Here is a 17647-nt window from a genome sequence, read left to right as displayed (position 1 = left end):
GGGAGATGACTCTGGCCGGGACTACCTTAATGAGAAAGGGCGGTGGGGAGCCCCTGCAGCAGCGGCCGCAGCGAAAGGGGAAGGTGTTCCCATCTGGCCGGGTGCGGGGGCTAGTGGGGGTCGTCCAACAGGGCCCAAAGGGTGTGCATCCCGGCGGGCTCTGGCCCTCCCGCCATGACCCCGGCTGCACCCTCCACCCCCAGCGCCTCCCAGGGAAATCAGGGCTCCGGAGGGAATGGCCACACGCATTAAATCACTGTGGTGTTTATTGGCTGTGATTCCATCCAGAGAGAACACACGCAGCGGCCCCCGACATGCAGGAGGAAGCGCAGGCGCGGGGACAGACGGACAGAGGACATCCACGGTCTACACTAAGCTCGGCTGCTCAGGCGCCCCACACGATGGGGACGGGATGCGGGGTTTCTACGAGACGACGCCCTGTCTGCTCAGAGCTGGCTTTTTAAAGTGTGAAAACAGGCATTTAAAAAAGACGAGGAAGCGGGAGGTGTCGGGGCGCAGCGCGGACGGCGGGGGATGGTGGGGGTGGGCGCCAGGGGTCGGTATTGCCGTCTAGTCGTTATGGCTTCTCTAAGGAGCTGGGGAAGGCTGCGCCCCGGTCCCGCAACACTGGACACGATGAACTTTTGATGTGGACAGAAAGGGCCCCAGGGACCGAGGTGATGGGCTTTCTGTCGAGATAAAACTCCTCAAACACAGAAGACCTCATTTACCTGAGATTCGACATATTGTGATGCAAATTACACAAGGGCAGAGGCCACGGGGGCACTGGGAGGTCCGCGGTCGTTTCCGTCCAACCGGGCGGGCTCTGCGGCTGGGACGACCCCCTTGAGGGCCTGCAGGGAGCGGGGCCGGCCTTCCGCGCCACACCCTCCTGCACAGCGCTCGGCCCACAGGGCTCTGGGCCTCCTCTCCGGTTCTGGGTGAAGGCGTGGGTGTTCGGAGGGTGAGGGCAGGGCGTCCCCCGAGCAGCCTCGGAGGGGACAGGAGGTGCCAACCAGGGAGGGGAGTGTGCCGGGCTCAGCTGGTCTCACGGACGCCGAAGAGCTTGAGCGACAGGGGTGTGTGAGGGACGGGGGTCTGAGAGTGTCCCCCTAAGCCTATCGCTTTCTCTCCCTTCTTGGAGAAGAGAACGGGCCACAGCAGTCCTAAGAAGCAAAGCCTTCCCGAGGAGGGGGCCGAAGAGGGAGCGGGCAGACACACACAGGTGGATGAAGAAGGGAAGGGGTGCAGATGGAGAGCGGTGGACGGCAGATTCAGCAACCCGGGCGTCGGTGCGGGGTAGGGCCTGGGGTCCAGGCTGACCCCGGGGGTTGAGCCCCAGGCGCCAGCTGCTCGCCTCTCCCAGCCCCCACCCCGGCCTCACGACCGCGCCCCCTACTATGGCTGTGATCCCGAGCGTGGGCCCGACAGGCGCCCACCAACGCAGGGCCGGCCCTTTTGGTGTCCCTGGCCACGGGCCCTGCTGGGTGGGCGGTGAAGGGAGGAGCGAGAAGGGGCTTCCCAGGCTCTGGGGCAGGTCCAATCCACCCGCTGCCGGAGGAGGCCGTGGGCTAGTCCCCGGGGCCTGCAGCCCGGACCGCGGGGGCCGTGGGGGGCCAGGCGCCCCTCCCTCGGCGGCGGTGGCGATGGCGGTGCGGGGATGGGGTGAGAGGCGGGCGGAGGCTCCCCAGGCTTGCGGGGGCCAGGCGCGGATAGACCTAGGGCTATGGCTTATATTGGCGTTGGGGGGCTGCACTCTGCTCCCGACATCCCTTCAGGCGCCTCCGCGGAGGGCAGGACGGGGGTGGGCGAGGGGCGGGGCTCCGGGCTCCTGTCCAGCTCCAGGGGCGTTACTTCTTGAATATGTCCTGCAGCGGCCCGGGCAGGTACTTGATCACCGTGTCCAGGATGCTCTCCTCCTCTGCCTCCGGCTCGTCCCCGCAGCCCGGCGGGATGGCCTTCTTGGGCCGCGTCAGGCTGCCCTCCGCGCTGGCCTCCATGGCGGCCTGGGCCTCGGCCTCGCGCTCCTCCTTCTTCTTGATGCCGTACTGCGGGGGACAGGGCGGGAGGGCTCAGGCGGGCAGGTCCCGGCCCCGGGAGGGGCGCTCTCGGGATCCGGGCGGGCTACACCCACCCTGCGCTTGCGCGATCGGCCGAGGGGCCTCTGGAGGCAGCACCTGCGGCTGAGAAAGGCGTGTGCGGGAGCGGACGACCACCAAGACCCCTGGCAGGGGCGGTCCCCACCCCGGAGGCTGCTGGGAGGGGCGGGGAGACCCCATCGGAGAAGGCGGGGGCGACGGGCGGGAGCCTGGACGGGGGACCCCGCTGAGGGTGGAACTGCGGGAGAGGGAGCGGGGGAGGGGGAGGACGAAAGTCGAGTTTCTCCGTGGGGTCGGGGCGCTGAGGCCGTGACCCCGCCCCACCCCTGGCCCCGCCCTCCCTCGGTCCCGCCTTCCGGGGAAGTGGGCGCAGTCCTCAGCCCGCCTTGGGCTGCGGTCCCGGAGCGCAGGGAGCCGGGGCAGAATGCCTGCCCACAGCGGTGGAGAAGCCGGTGTTCTGTGGCTGGCGGGCCCCACGCAGCCCAGATCCTCGGTCCGGCGACATGTGGCCACACCCTCCTGCCTGGCCAAGTATCCCCGGATGCCACCAAGACCCCAGTCCCTGGAGGGTCACTCTGCATTCTCCGTGTCCAGCGGTCACTGCCAGGTGGATGTCCTGGAACCCCATCTAGGTGTGCCCTCAGCAACACCCCTGGGCACTGCTGAGAGCCCCCAATTCTGGTTTCCCGCGTGTGTCTCTGCCCTGAACCCTTGCCCAAATCTCCCCTCATCAATGGATTGAATGGTGTCCCCCCAAAATTCATGTCACCTGGAACCTCAGAATGTGACCTTATTTGGAAATAGGGTCTTTGCAGATACAATTAAGGTAAGAATAGAGACGAGCTCTTCCTGGGCCCTAAATCCAAAGAGAGTTTCCCTGTAAGAGAAAAAAAAGGATGCACAGAGTAGAAGATGAAAACGGAGAAAGGGTTCGGAACGACGTTGTCACAAGCCAAGGACACATGCATTGCCAGAAGCCCCCAGAAGCTAGAAGAGAGAAGAATTCTCCCCCTCAGGTTTCAGAGGGAGCACAGCCCTGCTGACATCTTGATTTTGGACTTCTAGCCTCCAGAACTGAGGAAGTAAATTTCTAGGAGACGAGCCCGCACCTCCGCCAGGCCCATCAGCATCCTCACCAGCCCTCCTGGATGAACAGAGCACTAATGCGTGTGTGCCTGCGGTCATGCGGCCACGAGACCAGGAAACACCTCCTGCCTTAGGGCTGGTGGGAACCAGGTGGGAACAAGCTGGCCTGGTGCGTTGGGGGGCAGGTTGCCCATCTGATGGGCAGAGCTCAGGACCCGCCCAGGCTCGGGAGAAGGGTGCCCCGTGGCCAGGTCTGAGGTCCTGGCTTACACATTAGGGAATGTCTGGGAGCAGAAGCATTGATGAGGGTAAAGAGGAAGCACTGGGGAGCACGTGTGGGTGTCAGCGATGGTTGATTATCAGTTATTGACAGGCTGCAGAATCCTCCTGGGGAGCACACAGTGCAGGATTGCTGGCCCTGGGGGAGATCTCCCATGCCCGGTCATCTCTCCTCACCAGCCCCTCCTGAAAGAAGCAGTGGGCTCTGCTTCTGGTGCTCATGGCGGGTGTGTGGGGGTGTGTGGAGGGGAAGGGCACCCTGGCACTCCAAGAAGACCCTTCCCTCTGTTTCCAGATTGGGGGGGTGGGGGCTGGCTGTGTCCCACTCCCCAGCTTACTGAGGGAAACCTCTGCACCCACCTCCTCCCTCGAGGCTGAGGATGGCTTCAGGCATGGGGGAGGCAAGGCCCACGTTCAGCAGAGTCTGAGAGAGGGAGGCCATGCTCTTGGCCCACCGGTGACCAGAGCGCAGCCTGGGTCCCCTCAGCCACTGAGGAGGGAGGGATGAGGGGTTTGTCTACCCTTCTTCAGCAGGGGCTCTAGGCAGCCTGAAGGCCCCTCTGCACCGTGAACAAGAGCCAGGAGCGGGGAAAGGGTCTCCATGCGGGGTGGGGGGTGTACGGCACCAGAGTATATTCTGAGCAGCGGCACGCTACCCAGAGGGCCTCCCCACTGAGCACCGTCAGGTCAGCTCAGGGCAGAGTGCGACAAGCCGACCACATTGCAGCCACTCGGGTGGACTGGCCCTAGGAGCATGGTCCTCCTCCTGGGTCACCACACCTGCCGCCACCTCCTCACCACCGGGCACTGTGGTGGCTGAAGCCCACACACACTCACAGCAAAGGTGCACATGCTCAGGGGAACACACAGTGCTGGCAGAACGGGCGGGTGACAATGGCACACACGTAAGAGCGGGAACATGCGGTATGTGGTTGAGCAGAGGGACCTCCCTGACTCGGGGTTGGGAAGGGACCTGTGTTCCCCTCTAGGGTCCAGGAAGGAGACTCCAGGCCCCAACCCAGTTGCTCCACTGAGGCTCAAGGTCATTCCAAGGCTAACGCCACTCTGGGCGAACCTGAGGGCCACCTTACTCTCTGGGGTCCCTCCCAGAGCCTGGCTCTGATGTGGTCTGGCTGAGAGCCGGTTTGGACACCCACTATTCTCCTCAACCACTGGGACCGCAGGGCCCCACCGCACACCCTGTGGCCGGGAGGGAGCCCAGGGCGGCCAGCACCCTGGGCAATGCGGTGCTCCTTACCAGTGAGAATCCGTATGTGCCCACACCTGTTATTCTCAGCACAAACCTGGGATGTGGGGGCTGGATCGACTCGGACCCACCAGCTCAGCGCTGGCTTGAGGGTGGTTGTGGCTCGAGGCTGCGGAACGCGGGCAGCTGGAAGCACCAAACCTGGCAGTGCGGCGCAAACCAGAAGGTGGGTATGCAAATCAGGAAGAGCGTATGCAAATGACGCAGGTGGGCCAGCCTCCCCTCCGACCTGGACCTGCGCAGCGCAGCGCCAGCCGGCGCGTGAGATGGTAAGTCCCGAATGCAGATGAGGTCGCCTGGGGAGCCGGGCGCCCAGACGACGCGTGACCCCGGCCTGGCCCCTCGGCCCCCATCTGATGGAGCCCTGCCGACCCGATGGGGCCCTGTACGGCGCAGCTCGATGGGGTCCCGTGCCATGCAGCTCTGCACCCTCTTCTCTGACCAGCCATGAGGTCTGGGAGTGGGTGGGGAGACAGGGAACCAGGAGAAGGCTGGAGGAAGTGGGTCTGGAGCCCCGGGGCCAGCGGGGGCCACTGGGGGAGCCACACCTGAAGGCCAGGGTTCCCACCTGTGGGGAGCAGGAGGGCAGTAGGGGGTTGCCTAAGCATGCCGGGTGGAGAAGGGCTCTGAGGACACGGGTGTCCGGTGGACTTCGCGGTGGCAGGGCCTGGGGGCGTGGGGAGGGGGACGGGTTGGTGGGCAGGGGCGCCAGGCGCTGAGCTCCCCTCAGAGTCAGGACAGCCGGGGCTAGGGGTGTGCTCTGGCCTGCACCCTGCACCGCCAGGGGGGCCCTGGGGCTCCTGGGGCTCCAGCGTCCAGAATGCGGCAGGCCTGTCCTGAGCTGCCTCTGACCCACGAGTGGGGGCAGCTCACCATCGCCCTCTTCCCTGCACACCCCCAGGCCTGGCCCAGTGGCCACCGCCTTGGTTAGCTCTGCAGTCACCCAGGAAAGGCCCCCACCCAGCGGACTCAGCTCTGGTGGTCGAGGGGCCTCAGCAGGCGTCTATGTGCTCCCCAGCACACCCCACACCGTCCCTGCAGGCCGCCCTCCAGGAACGGGCCCAGGCACACTAGTCCCGCCTCACCCCCGACAGCAGGAGAACTGCTCTGGCAGGGCCGGTGAGGAAACCTGGGCCCAGCCAGTGCGCGGGGCGGGGGCCAGCTCTGACCCCTGCCCTGGCCACTGGACTCAGCGAACACCACCCCGGCCCCTGGGTGGCTCAGATCAAACCCCGGATGTGCACACGAAGCAGGCCCGGGCACGGTGGGATGAGGCCTGCCGCTGCGGCTGGTGGAGCCGTGGCGGGTCTGGGGGTTGGCGGGGGTTAGGAGCAGCCCGGGGCCTGTGCAGGCGGTTCAGAAGCGAAGGCGCTCACCCGCCCAACGGGGGCCCCAGATGGCGGGGTGCTCGTCTGGGGAAGCAGGACCCCTGCCCAGGGGACACACGGGGCACAGGCTGGAGGGCCCTGGGGCTCTGCCAAGGGGTGCAGCCTTCCATGTGGCCGCCCCAGAAGCTGGGGTCCTGAGGACAGGGGAGCACATGATCCATCGCCCGTCCCTGGCTGGGGGATGGGGGTGGGTGAGGGTCACCCGGCCCCCTGGCCTCACATGGAGCTGCAGGACCTCAGCTGCCCTCAGGGTGGGGCACATCCCCACTTCCACTGGGACTCACTCTGTGACCTTTAAGTCCCACTAGATGTCCCAGAGGACGAAGAGGACCCTGGAGCTGATGCCTATTCACTCACTCATCACTCACTCATTCACTCATTCATTCATTCACACACTCATTCACTCATTCATTCATCAACTCACTGCTAGCTTAGCATCCAAGCACCAAGTGCAAGCAGTCAAAGCTCCTGCCCTCCCCGTGAGGGAAGGACAATGAACAGCATACAAGTAAAAAGTATGAGTGCGTCAGATGAAGGCAGGTGCAGAGCAAAACAAAACAGGAAAGGAGTGGGGAGGGGGAGGGGAGGGAAGAGCCTCAGGGAGCTCCAGAGAGAAGCAGTCAGTCATGCAAAGGCCCTGGGGCAGTGGGAGCCCCGTTGCGGTGGGGGGGGAGGAAGAGGTCACTGCACACGTAGGGCTGGGGCCCTGGGAGAAATGGGGGCCACTGGCGGGTCTAGAGAGGAGGGTCAGAAGGGCCTTTCCTATTAAAGGCAAAATGAGCAGAGTGTGTTATGAACAGAAACCCACACTGTCAGCACCCGCCCCCACCCACACCCTGGCTGAGCCTTGGCCCCAACCTACGTGCATACCTGAGCCCCTGGATAGTTCCCGAGGCTTGGGGCAGGGGCTCACTGGGCACCTGGCTCACAAGGGGGGAGGCTGGAGAAGCCATGCCCACAGCGCCACACCCCCAGGGGGCTCCGACCTGGCCACACATTGTGACCTGTTTTGGGGGCTCGAGGGCTGGGACGAATAAGTTCACCCCCCAGGATTCCCCACTAGATGTCCACCTGGGGCAAAGCCATGGCTGGCAGGCTGGCTGAACACAGATGGACAGTGGACAGATGGACCTCCCCTTCCCCCCCATCTCTCAGTCTCTGTCCCACCCTTGGGGCTACCCCCATTACTCCCCTCTCAGAAGACACTCTGCCTGGGCGGCTCCCACTCTGTCTCTGTCTCTCTTTCTCTCTGTCTCTCTGTTTCTGTCTGTATCTCTGTCTCTGTCTCTCTATCCTCTGACTCCCCCCAGCCCTGTCCTCCATTTCCCGATGGCTACGCTGATGTCCCCCAGCACAGCCTGAGTGGGGTCTGGCTGTCTCTGCTGTCTGATCCATGGTGCACACTTCCTGGCTCTTCTGCAAACAGCTCAAAAAGCCTTGAGTCCTCAACTCAGGATGGCAGCAGCGCTGGTCCTGGGGGTGGGGGGCTCACGAGCTGCCAACCCAGCAAAATTAACTCGAACTTTCTGCAGGTCCCAGGAAAGGTGTCCAGTGACCAGTGGGGGGACATCAGGGTGAGTGGCCCCCATGCCCCTGTCAATGTGGGGGACCCCTTGTGGGCTCAGAGACCTGCAGGCGCCCCGCCTGTGTCCCCGCCTCAGCTTCTGCATCAGGCTGAGGTGCTGAGACACCAAGTAGGTGGGAGGGTTCTGCGGTCTGAGCCGTCCCGCCCCGAAGCCCGAGTACCTTGGCTGGTCCCCCTAGGGCTGGGGACTGTGGAGATGCCCTCGGGAGGCCCCCACTGCCCCCCACCTGGCCTCCTACCCACAGATTTCATCCCCAATGTCTGGGAGCGTTTCCCTCGGGCCCAGAGACGGGGGTGTAGGGGTGAGGGGCCAGGACAGAAGCAAGCGAAGCAGCATCCCCAAACTGAGTTCCCCACCTGGGCCCCAGGATCCAGTGACTGGAATCGAGCACCTTCGACGGAGGAGCCTGGCCTGTGCGGGGCCAAGGGTGGCGGGCGAGCCCCGAGATGGTGTGGACCTTGGGAGGCCACATGGCTCAGGGACGCCCTGGGCTCCTAGGGAGGGCTCCTGTCCTCCACCTGACACTCAGCCCAGCCCACCCCGGACAAGGCCAGAGCTGCTGCCCCACACTTGCCCTCTCCCGGCCTTTCCAGCCCTTCTGACCCAGGCGCTGGATGGGCAACTGAGGCTGGGTGGTGGACATGCCCCTGGGGCACAGCCCACCTGTGGCCTAGCTGCCGACTCAGCCTCATACACCCGCCCCTGCTCTGGGCCTCGGTTTCCACACCTGGGACGATGCTCTCACTGCCCTTACGCACAGGGAAAGGTCGCCCAGATGGTTCTGGAAAAGGTCGTGGCCTCCAGCTTGCAGCCAGCCCCCAGCCAGACCTCACAGCTCACAGACCCACTCCCCCAACACCCTGAGGCCCACCCAGGGGTGGTGAGGTGCCTCCCCCGCCCATGACGACTCACCCACCAGGGCCTGCCTGTGGGCCAGCCCCTGACTGCCCTGCCCTCCCTCTGGCGGCCCCCCGCCGGGTCCTCTGGGGCAGCCCCGGGGGTCAGCAACAGGAAGAGCTGGGTTAGGGTTGACCCCGTGTGCGGAGCCCGGGAGCATGCGAGCGGGTCCCTGCCGTCAGGGCCAGGAAGGACTCGGGGCCGCATAGAGTGACCCCCGTCCCAGTAAGCCCGTGTGGCAGGCGTGCACCCTGGGGTGCGGTGACCCCAGCTGCCTGTGCCCCTCCCGCTGGCCCGCCCCCCAGGTCTGTCCTAGCGCTGCAAAGAAGGGGGGCAAGGAGGTCCTCGTGCCGCAGCACCGCGTCCCCGTCCCCGCGCACACCTTGTCGCGGATGCCCTGGCGCATGGCCTCGCGCTCGGCCTCCATCTTGGCGTACTTGGCCTTGCGCTCCTCCTCCTCCTGTCGCAGCGCCTCCTGCCGCTCCTCCTCCTTCTTGGCGGCGTCAGGGTCCTTCTCCTCGTCGCCCCCGAGCATCTTGCCCATGTCCTTGGTGGCCCCTGGGCACAGGGAGGCGGCAGTCAGGCCGGGCCCGCCCTCTCCCTGCCCCACTCCCGTCCAGCAGGGCGGTGGCCTCAGGCCTCTGGGCCGCGGCTGCGTGTGTGGCGCTGAGTGTGTGAGCTCCTGGGGTGCAGCGTGTGCGTCTGTCGGTGTCTGTGGGCGGCTGTGTGTGTGTGTGTGTGTGTGTGTGTGTGTGTCTTCTCTGGGCCCGAGTGCAGCAGAGGCTCAGCCTCCCCAAGGTGGCAGCGTGGCTGAGTGCACGGCTGTGTGGGCTGAGGCGCCGGGGACAGGCGACAGGCGTCTGGCGGGCTCTCGGCCACTGTGCAGGGCTGGGGGCCGGCCTTGGCCCAGACTGCTGGCAGCTGCATGTGGCAGCACCAAGGCCATAATTTCTCTGCCTCGCCAGCCCCACTTTCCTCGTGAGCTCCTGACCCACAGGCGACAACAAACACCTCCCTGGATGCCCTCTCCAGTTCGGCCCCTGGGACAGAGATGCGTAATTACTGCCTCAGAGCGTGGTCCTGGCCCGCGGCGGCCCCAGCCCCACTGCACCCGGATGCATGGGCGTCATGGGGAGGGGAATGCAGTGGTTACCGCTGCGGGTCAGCTGACCTCAGCCCCTGCGGCCAGTCCCCCAGAAGCGCCCCGCACACACCCACACACGGCCGATAGGCGTGAGGCCAGCGCCCCGGCACCCCTGCACACCCCCTGGGAATCAGCCACGCTCCCGAGTGGACCCCAGGCTGGGTTGCTGCCCTGTGCCTGCCGTCCTGTCCCCCGCCTCTCCAGCCACCGGTCTCTGCAGGCCCTGCCTCTGCCCTCTCATCCCGTGATGGTCCCTCCCAAGCGCGGCCCAAGGCTAGCTGAGTCCGCACCTCGGGAACAAGCCGTGAGGTGGGTGTGTGGCTGCTGACACCACCACCCCTCTATGCCCATATCCAGGGGTGCCCCCTTCCCTGCCCTGGCTTCGAGGCCTGGCTCTGTCCTGCCCGCTTCTCTCGGAGTCTCCACTGCGCTGTTCTCAGCGCTCCAGGGACTCCTGTTCTGTTCTGAGGCTGCACAGGTCCGTGCAGCATGGAACCTGGAGAGACTCCCTGCCCTGCAGACACCTGCACCAATGCTGTATCTGCCGGTTCCTCGGGAGTGACACCCCTCCCCCGTGTGGGCAGAGGGAGCCATTTGGTGGGAAGGCGGCAACTTCTGGTTGAGTGCTCTGAGCTGAAAACTATATCTCCGTCGGGCCGGGCCACGCCTGCACCACGTGGGCCTTCCTAGCTGCCGAAACTACTACAGGGTCACAGGGTAGTTGCCACCACAGTCACTGCAGGGACGGGGAGCCCGCATGGATGGGGCTCGGCCGATGGCGCAGATACAGACACTAACAGAAAACCAAGAGCCTCGCGTCAGTTTCCACCCACATCTGCAGAATTCTGCAAAGGAGATTTCAAGCCAGTGGCTCAAGGAAACTGGTCACGAACAGGGCTGCTGATACACTGTCTCATCGCTCCCTGGACGAGGGACCGGCATCTCCCCACCTCTGGGGCCGCCATCCCCGGCAGGTGGTGGGGGAAGCAGGGGCAAGCCCCAGTCCATGAGCAGCTGCAACCTTCCCAGCCTCCCTGGCCTGGGGGCCAGCTTCTACGCAAATCTCCCCCTTGAACAAGCTCGTTCACGCTAAAGTGAAAGTGACCGATAGCTCTTTCTGCCCCCTGGAAAGTACTGGCATCTTAAGGCAGAGGTGGGTGAACCAGTCTCGTCTACATCTCTCTCCCAAGAGGGAAAGTGGGTGGAGGCTGGGGTGGGGGCTGGAAGGGCCTCCCTGCCTGGGTGGTCTGGGGCCCCAGACCTGCTCCTCCAACGTGCTGTGTGGGCTCTGGGCCTAGTGGTCCAACAGGCGTTTACTGAGCACCCGCTGTGTGCTGAGCTCTGCACACCAGGAGCCCCACCCCAGACCAGGGGTCTGGCCCTGCCCCCATTGGAGCACCGGGCTGGCCCCCCGGAGGCAGAGAGGGCCCCGGGGGAGCTACCCCAGCACGCGGAGGGGACTCTGGAGGCCGATGGTCTCTCCACGGCCAGGGCAGGGCACCAATGCTCGCTCACTCTACCTTGGTGTGGATGCCCCGGCACCAAGATCGGCACTGACGCTGCAGGCCCTCCCCCGCAGCCCCCGCCTTTCACCCGACCCCCGCCTCCGCACGTGGCCCCCGCCCCGTCCCCACACGGGGCGCAAGGCTGGACCGAGAGCCGCAGCCCAAGTCTCCCAAATCCCAGGCGGGGGTCCCGCAGCCGGCCGCACCGGCCACGTAGAGGTGTGGGCACAGGGGCTGACTCCACCCCTGCCCTGGCTCTTCTCGGAGCATCAGCTTGCCAGTGACTACCAGGGAGGTGGGCGTCGGGGCGGAGGCGGCGGGTCCCAGCCCTCCTTGACAGTCAAACAAAGCCCTGGGGATAACCTCAGTGCAGGATGAGGTGGCGGCACCTTTCTAACCCTGGAGCAGGTCCCATACTTCGGTGCGGGTTACACAGAAACCCAACAGCTAGAGAGAGCTTTCTAGAACGGCGTTCGCGGGGTGCCCGCACAGGAGGAGATGGGGTCTGCCCACACCCCGGCCTGTGGATGGTGGACAGGAGCTGGCCCGGGCCTGCCCTGGCCTCCGCCTGCCGCAGCTCTGCCCCGTCCCTCAGTCCACGGCCCCCAGGCCCTCCTCCCTCCCTGACGTAATACCCACCCCGACTCTGTAAGAGATGAAGATGCTAAGATTTCTCTGCAGGCCTGCAGGGGTGGGGGCGACGTAGAGTGAGGGCTGCGACGTTCCTACCTCGGGGCCTTTGCACCTGCCGTTCTGCCTTGCGCTGAATTCCCGAGCCTCCTCCTACTTGCTCCCAACCCAGGGTCTTTCCAGACAGGTTTTCCTGGGACTCCTTGTGTGCACTGGTGGCCCCTGTGGTCAAAACCCTTCTCAGCATTCACCACCTTGGCTGCATCCTATTACACTACCTCATACATGATGGAAAGGATGTCTATTTAAACAGTACGTAAATTAAAGCTGATCTCTAAAACTTCATTTTGAAATAATTTTAGGTTTACAGAAGAGTCACGCAGGTAGTCCAAGGGCTCCTGAACGCCAATGGCCAGCATCACCCCGTGTTCACCCTGGTACATTCATCAAAGCGAAAATAACTTACACTGTGCTGTCAACCAAACCACAGGCTGTATTCAGATGTCACCACTTTTTCCACTAATGTCCTTTTTCTGTTCCAGGATCCAAACCGGGGTACCATGTTGCATTTAGACTAAAGTCAATTTTTTAAAAGAGAAAAATACTTTTTAAACTTGAAATAAAACTATGGGAAAAATTATGAAATTTAATGAAAAACTAAAAAACACCTAAATAAAGAAAGATACTTGTCATGCTTATGGATGGGGAGATTCCGTAATGTAATTTCTGTTCTCCACAAACTGAGTTACAGATCTGTGCAATCACACTCAGACTCTTCAAGAGCTAGAAAGGGGGGCTTCCCTGATGGCGCAGTTGTTGAGAATCTGCCTGCCAATGCAGGGGACATGGGTTCGAGCCCTGGTCTGGGAGGATCCCACATGCCGCGGAGCAACTAAGCCCATGCACCACAACTACTGAGCCTGCGTGTCTGGAGCCTGTGCTCCGCAACAAGAGAGGCCACGACAGTGAGAGGCCCGCGCACCACGATGAAGAGTGGCCCCCCGCTTGCCACAACTGGAGAAAGCCCTCGCACAGAAACGAAGACCCAACACAGCCAAAAAAAAAAAAAAAGGGCTAGAAAGGAAATTCTGTGACAATTGGCAAGTGAAGACTGTTGCATAAAGAAATGCGAAGGCCCCTGGTCAGGAGACACCGCAGGGAGAAGCAGAGGAGGTGAGCCCGCCAGGGGCTGCCATGAGTGGGACACAGCGTGCAGGTCTGCAGGGGAGGGAGGCAGAGTGACCTAGTGGACAGACTGCCTGCAGACCCACAGACACACAGACATGGGGCTCGGACACGTGGCCAGTGACAGGAGGGGCCTCAGAACCCTGGAGAAGACAGCCATATTTCCCTGGGGTGATTGAGCTCCTTGTGAGAAGCATGAAACTAGACTCTCACGTAACGCCACGAATTTTTATTGATTATCAATCTGAATATGACCCCAAAATAAAGTGGGCAAAGAAAAACAGCCCTCACCACCTGCCGTCCCATCACCCAGCTTTATGGTCCTACATAGCCCGTCTCATTACCTGAAGTGACACTGGATGCTTGCTTCTTTGTGTCAGTCTCTGCCAACAGAAGGTAAGCGCCTTGAGAGCAGGGACCCTGACTAGTGCATGGCTGTCCTCCCAACACCTGCAACAGTGCCTGGCACATAGTAGGTGCTCAGTGAATATTTGGCAAATAATGAGTTTTAAACATTTAACAGCTATGTATTATGTACTCAGCCACAAACAAAACCTTAGCAAATCCTTCAGCTAACATCATAGTCTGTGAAATACTGAACACTTTCCTCAACTCAGTGACGAGCAAAGGATGCTCCCAATCCCCTTGTACTGGAGGGTCTGGCCATTGCACTAAGACAAGAAAAGAAACAGAAGGCATGAAGATTGAAAAGGAAGAAGTAAAACTGTCTTTGTTAACAAACAACGTATCATCTGTGCAGAAAAGTCGAAGGAATCTATAAAACCACTACTAGAACAAATAAGTGAATCTAGCAAGGTCACAAGATTAATAAACAAACAAATGGATTGTTATATATTAGCAGCTAACAATTGGAAAATGAAATTTAAAAACAATTCCAGGGCTTCCCTGGTGGCGCAGTGGTTGAGAGTCTGCCTGCCAATGCAGGGGATGCAGGTTCAGTCCCTGGTCAGGGAGGATCCCACAAGCTGCGGAGTGGCAGGGCCTGTGCACCACGGCCTGTGCACCACAACTACGCTCTGGAGCCTGAGAGCCACAGCTGCTGAGGCCCACGTGCCTGGAGCCCGTGCTTCGCAGTGGGAGAGGCGACCGCAATGAGTGGTCCCCGCTCACCACAACTAGAGGGGGCCCGCACACAGCAGCGAAGACCCAACGCAGACAAAAATAAATAAATAAATAAATAAATTTACTAAAAAGAAAAGTAATAAAAAATAAAAACAATTCCATTAGCAATGCTGACAAAAACATAAAAATCTCTGACTATATTGTTAATAGATGTGCAAGCCTGTTTTACCTAAGACTATAGAATTGTTGAGAGAAATGTGAAACGACCTCAACGAACAGAGAGATACACCATGTTCACGGGTGCAGCACTGCTATGAGATCAGTTTTCCCGAACACTGGATTCAGTGCAACCCCAAACAAAATGCAAATAGGATTTTTTGAACAAATTTACCAGCTGATTCTAAAGTTTATATGGAAATGGCAAAAGACCTAGAATAGACAAAACAATTTTGCAAAAGGAGAACAACTTTAGAAGACTTACCCTACTTGCTTCCAAGGTCTACTATAATCCAGACAGTATGGTACTGACAGGAGAATTGACATGTGGACCCATGGAATGGAATAGACAGTCCAGAAATAGGCCCACCCATATATGGTCAAGTGAGTTTTTGACAAAGTTGCAAAGATTATTCAGTGAAGAAAGGATAGCCTTTTCACAAGAGGTACTAAAACAATGAGATATTCCTACACAAACGCACAAACAAACTCATAAATGTCTTCCCTAACCTCACACCTTATACAAAGCTCAGAAATAGACCTAATGGAAAAGCTAAAATTATAAAACTTCTAGAAGAAAGCATAAAAGAAAAATCTCTGTGACCTTGACCTAGGCAAAGATTCCTTACATAGGTGACAAAAAGCATGAGCCTTAAAAGAAAAACTGATAAATTGGACTTCAACAACAAAAAACTTTTGTTCTTCAAAAGACACTGTTAAAAAAAAAAGAAAAAGAAAAGGCAAGACTGTGAGAATATATCTGCAGACCATATGTCTGATAAACTCTTATATCCAGAATACATAATGAACTCTTACAACTCAAGGACAAGAACACAAACCACCTGATTTTAAAAACAGAAGATGTGAATAGACATTTTACCAGAGAAGAGATACAGATGGCAAGTAAGAACCTGGAAAGATGTGCCTGCTCTTACAAGAAGCTGTCAACACGCTCGGTCGTTAGGGTGCAAACTGAACTCACAAAGCGAGACCACCAGGCGCCCACACGAGTGTCTACGATGAGAAGCACAGCATGTGCTCGGAAGCTGGGGAGGACCCAGGACTTGCGCCCATGGCTGGCAGGACGGTGGGGGTGTAGCCGCTTGGGACGGCAGTTTGACAGTTTCCTATAATTAAACGTGCACCTCCACTGCATCCCACTCCTCAGCATCTACCCAGAGAAATGGAGACGCAGTGGGAACGGCATGTGCAGCCCAATCTGTAAGAGCCCAAAAGAGAGGCCCCTCAACACCCGTCAGGAGGTGAATGGACACACGAAGGCTGGCCCGTCCACCCGAGGGCACTGATGCTCTCGGCAGTGTGGAGGAGTCTCAAAACCTTTATGCTGAGTGAAAAAAGCCAGGCACAAATTCTATGACTTCACTTATGTAAACAGAAGTGCAAATCCGTGTATGGTGACTGCAAGCACGTCAGGGCTGCCTGGGGCCCAGGGCAGGTGGGGGGCTGCGGGTTGCCAAGGGGCCATGCAACAGTCAGAACCCAGGGAAATGCACTTTACCCAGGCAGTGCTCACCCGGCGTCACTCACATCACAACCAAACTGATCTAAAACCCTAACGTTCGAGCAATGAGATATGTTAAACAGGCCATCTTCCCCAGTCATCACCCGGTCAAATCACAAATAATGAAAAGATGACCAAACCCATAACTTTACAAGTTTTAGTTTTAGAAACATGTCCCTAATTAACCCTTAAGTTGAAGGGGAAATAAAAACTGAAATTGTAAAAACTCTAGAAAGCAAAGAAAAATAAGGACGTTCTGTCTAAACTTAGGATCCATGGCTAAAACTGTTTGTGGAGGAAAAATTATAGGCTTTAATTTTAAAGAAGAAAAAGAGAAAGTTTAGGAACTTCATTATTACCTTTAAAAAATTGTTTTGCAGGGTCTACTGAATTTCATAAGGAGAAAAATTAAGGGGTATTATACTATAAAAGGAGATATCAAATTCTCTCTCTCTCCGCACCCACCTCTTTTGCCGGTGACATGATCATATACCTAAAAAACTCATGACACTCCAGTGAAAACCAACCAGAACCAATGATGGAATGTGGCAGAATGACTAAGTGCAATAGTTATAGATAAATATTCATTTTTAAAATTTGCCTCATACTATCAATAACAAGCTAGAAACATAAATGGAAACAATGGTCCATTTACAATAATTATAAATGTAGAAAATAGGAATACATTTAACAAAGAGACCTACGGCACCTGCATGTAGAAAATATCATCTCCTTAAATGTGATGCCTTTGCACAGACTCTTGAGGTTCCTGACGGGCTGGCTCAGTGTCATGAAGATGCCAGTTCCTCCAAAGTTAATATATGATTGTACACAACCTGGGTTACGCTTCCAACGGAAACTCCAACAATTCTTTCTTTTTTCTTTTTTGGGGGTTTAGATAAAGTTAGGGTTCACGTGGCAGAATAAATGTCAGAGGAGATCTGATCCAAGGTGCCTTACGGATGGGAAATGGCATCCCTGCTGTGGGTCCCGGAAACACCTGGAGAGTAACAGTGAGAAGGTCATTGACTGGAGATGTTTTTTTTTTTTAATTTAAAAAATTTTTATTTTATTTATTTATTTTTGGCTGCGTTGGGTCTCCATTGCTGTGCGCGGGCTTTCTCTAGTTGCAGCGAGCAGGGGGCTACTCTTTGTTGTGGTGCGCGGGCTTCTCATTGCAGTGGCTTCTCTTGTTGCGGAGCACGGGCTCTAGGTGCGCGGGCTTCAGTAGTTGTGGCACGTGGGCTCAGTAGTTGTGGCCCGCGGGCTGTAGAGCACAGGCTCAGTAGCTGTGGTGCACGGGCTTAGCTGCTCTGTGGCATGTGGGATCTTCCCAGACCAGGGCTCAAACCCGTGTCCCCTGCACTGGCAGGTGGATTCTTAACCACTGCGCCACCGGGGAAGCCCTGGAGATGTTTTAAATGCGACCATGTCTATTGCTGGGGAGCCCAGGAAGGTGCCCCCAGAGTCTGGGTGGGGGTGTGCTCCCAGTGGGTTGGGCCGCAGTCACACTCAAGCGCATTCAGAATCCACTCACCCACCCACCCCGCTGGCCCCTCCCTACATCCATCCCAATAAACCACACCCGTCCCTGGAGGAGCCCGTGCTGAGGCCGCTGACTTGGCCTGTTTGTTTCGGTTGCGGCCCCTGCAAATGGCTGGAGACGAGCTGACCTCTAGGGCACAGGGCCATGCGGCCACGATGCCCCCATGTCAGGGAGTCCCAGGCAGCCGCGTGCGGGAGGCTCCACCATACGCTAT

General features: G+C 59.1%; 1 protein-coding gene across 1 annotated transcript in view; it reads right to left on the bottom strand.

Annotated features, from left to right (window-relative positions):
* Positions 1 to 268: 268 nt before the first annotated feature.
* The window catches only part of CPLX1 (complexin 1), a 38869-nt gene continuing 21490 nt past the window's right edge, over positions 269 to 17647 (bottom strand). The window contains exons 3-4 of the mRNA XM_081243386.1: positions 8985 to 9160; positions 269 to 2048 (exon numbers count right to left, since the gene is read on the bottom strand). Coding sequence (XP_081099512.1) covers positions 1851 to 2048; positions 8985 to 9160 — 374 coding nt within the window. The 3' untranslated portion in view covers positions 269 to 1850. The remainder of the gene's footprint in view (positions 2049 to 8984; positions 9161 to 17647) is intronic.

The sequence above is a fragment of the Mesoplodon bidens genome (genome assembly GCF_964165515.1).
Source record: "Mesoplodon bidens genome assembly, chromosome: 1".
NCBI classification, from domain to species: domain Eukaryota; kingdom Metazoa; phylum Chordata; class Mammalia; order Artiodactyla; family Ziphiidae; genus Mesoplodon; species Mesoplodon bidens.
The sequence above is the reverse complement of the archived record's forward strand: the minus strand, read 5'-3'. Positions and strand labels throughout refer to the sequence as shown.